Here is a 3,686-nt window from a genome sequence, read left to right as displayed (position 1 = left end):
AAAAAAAAGGCTCATATTAAACAAATCATCTCATAATAATACAAAACTACGGTGAGACACCACGACGATTCCGGGTGCAAATATGGATGGACCCCAACTTTTCATATACAAAGTGGTGATTTAACCTCCTTGGTGCATGGGGGGGTTTAAAGGCGTTGCAGACCCCCGTATCACGAATACTGTGATCAACTACAGGTCGATATAAGACAAAAGACAAAGGGGGTTGTATGTAAGTGATAAATGAAGCCTGCAGTGCAGTGTCGGTGTGTGATCCCTTCTGCAAACTCGTGCTATTTCGCATTTCTACCGCAGATCGCCCCAGCAAACCACAGAAGCTCACGGGATCACCGGCAGCATTTTGATCAGTTGAAGTCGCTCGAAAATATATATATATATATAATGGAGGTTTTGTATTAATCCCACTTAACCCGCCGTAAAAGTGACGACCCCCCTTCCTTCCTCTGCTCTGTACTGCGGCGGTTCTCAGTGCGCATGCGTGCAGGGCTTCTAGCTGATGCTGCAGATATAAAGAACAGTTTCCACAGGAGAGAGGAGGGAGGGAGTTTAATCACTCAGTCAGCATGCAGCTACTGAGGGAGAAGGGACTCAATTGGTGTTCTCACATCATGATTTCTTATGTGCAGATCAATATATGAAAGGACTGGATAAATGTGCTGTGGAGGTGAAGCTCAACTCACCTTTGGGCTTTGCGAAGCATTTCTTTTTCCCATCATAGCCATTAATGCCAAACACATACCCCCTGCACATGCATCTGATTGCCACTTTCAGCCCAAGTTTTAGACTAGGAAAGAGCACAAATAATAAGTCAGCATTCTACATAAATGGAAAATATTAAAAACAAACGGTTAGTTAATGAAATCCAAAAAAATAAGTGTCGCTCAGACCAAGTTGAGACAGTCACATACAGTCTTGAGTTGTGTGTCTCTGTCTTGTCTGACTGCATTGAAATGAAGCGAGGAGACAGGCAGAAACAAGGAAATAGACACAGCAAATGATAAGCTTATAGGATAATATGAGACAAAGGGCGTGGGGGAAAAAAAGCAAGATCCTGAAATGAACTAAACTGAACTTAACATTGAATTTAAAGTTGTATTCCCTTTTATCCAGGTAGGTGACGCTACATTTTGCCACCTAGCCAAGTATGTGCTGCCGAAAGAATAACGAGACATATAAAACCGTTGTTCCATGTGCTTATTTTTTCATCTCACAATCTTTAAAAAAACAGCCATTTCCATTTGTACAAGAAGGCACCGACCAGGAAAGCATTGCAAAGGATCTCCCTAGAAGTGCAGAACTGTATGATTCAGGCATTTGAACAATTGTGTCTTTTATTGAATAGCTGGCTGGTTTACATTTACTTTGCTGCTTGTCTTGGGTCACATAATCCCACCCTAGAGGCATAGGTGTTTGATATTACCCCCCCCCCCCCATATATCTTTATCCAGTGCATTGCACCCAGTTTATATATGGTTTCGTAATGTTAATAAAAAAAAAATTGTGAAAGGCAGGGTTGCAAACCTGTCTAAGACATGTGACTGTGCTCACAATTGAATATATATATATATATATATAATTACAAAAAATTAGAGGGGGGAGAAACATATAAATATTCATATATGCATAAACATTAATGTAGAGAGAAGGGGAGAAGCCTATAGTCATAAGCATTATGGCACAGAGAAGGGGATGAACATGAAAAAAGCAGAGCTCGGGAGTTAGGTCAGCATCCTTTAATATGGATTGATGTGAGATTTGCTGCTGTTTTCATTCTCATCAACTGTCCCACTAGGGCTGCAGCAGCAGCAGCAGCAGAATGTGTAGCTTGGGTTTGTGAAGTGAGACGTCTCGTCCTTCTTCCCTGTGCCTGTGCTACGGCTGCATCAGGAGAGAGACTCGCAGCTCCCAGCACTTTGCACAAACTTGCCGCTCTTCTCATCTCGTTCTGAATGTGCAACGTGAAAAGGATCAGCTCCATCCTGCAGCGCCTCGGCACTCTGCTCATCTCCACCAATGCAGCGATCACAAACATGTGCTGACTGTTCGCGGAGAGAGAGCGGGGTGCGATTTGCACGCATCTTCTTGGCCATGCCTCTTATGTGAAAACCGCATACGGATGTGGTTTTCTATTCTCTTCATTCACGTGGGGGACTGTGCATTGCATCGTATTCCCTTCTGGTATTTTAATGAAAGCAGTAATCGCCCTCAAGACAGGCTTGCTGCTAACCTTTGAACTGCAGGATCAAGTTCAGATCTGGTTACCTGCATTGGGACGAGGAGGAGGAGAGAGAGAGAGAGGGGGAAGAGCGAGGGGAGAGACTGCAATATCATTTGTGAATCGTTCACAGGGCTGCACTCAGATACATATTGCTAGCACATGCAGTGCAAATGCAGGTAGCACAGCACCAACTGCGGCTGTACTACTAACTTGAGGCTCTGTGCGTTTCTCAGCACTGGAAAACACTTTAAGACCATTATTATTTTGCATTCTTCTTCAATACGATTTTGTCATTAATAAGAACTTTAGAAAGAAGGTTGCTAATTGGAAGCTAAACGAAGATGAATCGGGTGGCTTAATGGAATTTTCCAAGGGATTTCCTAAAGGAACTGCAATAAGGATTTGATTTTTTTTTTATCAGTCAACCCCCCCCCTCCCCGGTTGGTGTGAATCATATCAATCTTTAAAGAAAACGACCCCCGTTTGTGGAATTTATCAGGCTGTTGTGTGCTCAGCAATCCAGATCAGATCCCTTACACCGGAGCAAAGGGACAAGAAGACCCAGAAAACCTAAAGGAGAGTTCTTACATCGAACCCACCAGAATCCAGCGATCACATCCAACGGGAGTGAGTAATTGCACCAACAACACACTGTCCCAGCAACTGTGAGTATAAACTGCAAGAAAAGAGTGAGCTGCAGCAGATCAGCAAGGCGTGCAATTGTATGGAAGGCTAACTTTCTACTGAATACAAGTGAAGCAGCGTTTCTTATTATTATTATTATTAATCACCAGCAGCCGATCAGAAGCACAAGGGGGGACACAGCACAGGAGGGTAGAGATGAGGACTGCGGGGGCTCGGGGTTGCTGCTGCTGCTTCTGCTTCGTGCTCTTCTCGCTGCGCCTCACGCTGACCCTGGCAGCCTCCAAGCAGATGCTGAAGTACCGGCTGGCGGAGGAAGGTCCGGCCGACGTCCGGATCGGTAACGTGGCGGCGGAGATCGGCATCGTGGCGGGCTCCGGGGAGGTGACCTTCAGCCTGGAGTCCGGCGCCGAGTTCTTCAAGATCGACAACATGACCGGCGAGCTGAGCACCGGCGAGCGCCGCATCGACCGCGAGAAGCTGCCCCAGTGCCAGATGATCTTCGACGAGAACGAGTGCGCCGTGGACTTCGAGGTGTCGGTGATCGGCCCCTCGCAGAGCTGGGTGGACCTCTTCGAGGGCCGGGTGGTCATCCTGGACATCAACGACAACACCCCCACCTTCCCGTCCCCGGTGCTGACGCTGACGGTGGAGGAGAACCGCCCGGTGGGCACCTTGTACCTGCTGCCCACCGCCACCGACCGGGACTTCGGCCGCAACGGCATCGAGCGCTACGAGCTCCTCCAGGACGCCGCCGGTGGGGGGGAGAGCCTGTTCCTGCCCGGCCGGCGCGGGGGAGGTGGGCCCC

General features: G+C 47.6%; 1 protein-coding gene across 6 annotated transcripts in view; it reads left to right on the top strand.

The window, feature by feature from the left end:
• The first annotated feature begins 1,814 nt into the window (after positions 1–1,814).
• The window catches only part of PCDH7 (protocadherin 7), a 689,933-nt gene continuing 688,061 nt past the window's right edge, over positions 1,815–3,686 (top strand). For 2 of the 6 annotated variants that reach the window (XM_075568120.1, XM_075568109.1), the window contains exon 1: positions 1,815–3,686. This exon is cut by the window's right edge and continues 2,510 nt beyond it. In XM_075568120.1, coding sequence (XP_075424235.1) covers positions 3,077–3,686 — 610 coding nt within the window. In that variant the 5' untranslated portion in view covers positions 1,815–3,076. The other 4 variants (XM_075568129.1, XM_075568136.1, XM_075568145.1 and 1 more) reach the window with 4 other exon arrangements.

Source organism: Ascaphus truei, chromosome 1, assembly GCF_040206685.1.
Source record: "Ascaphus truei isolate aAscTru1 chromosome 1, aAscTru1.hap1, whole genome shotgun sequence".
Taxonomy (NCBI): Eukaryota; Metazoa; Chordata; class Amphibia; order Anura; family Ascaphidae; genus Ascaphus; species Ascaphus truei.
Note: the sequence above shows the minus strand (reverse complement) of the source record. Positions and strands in the feature narration are given on the sequence as shown.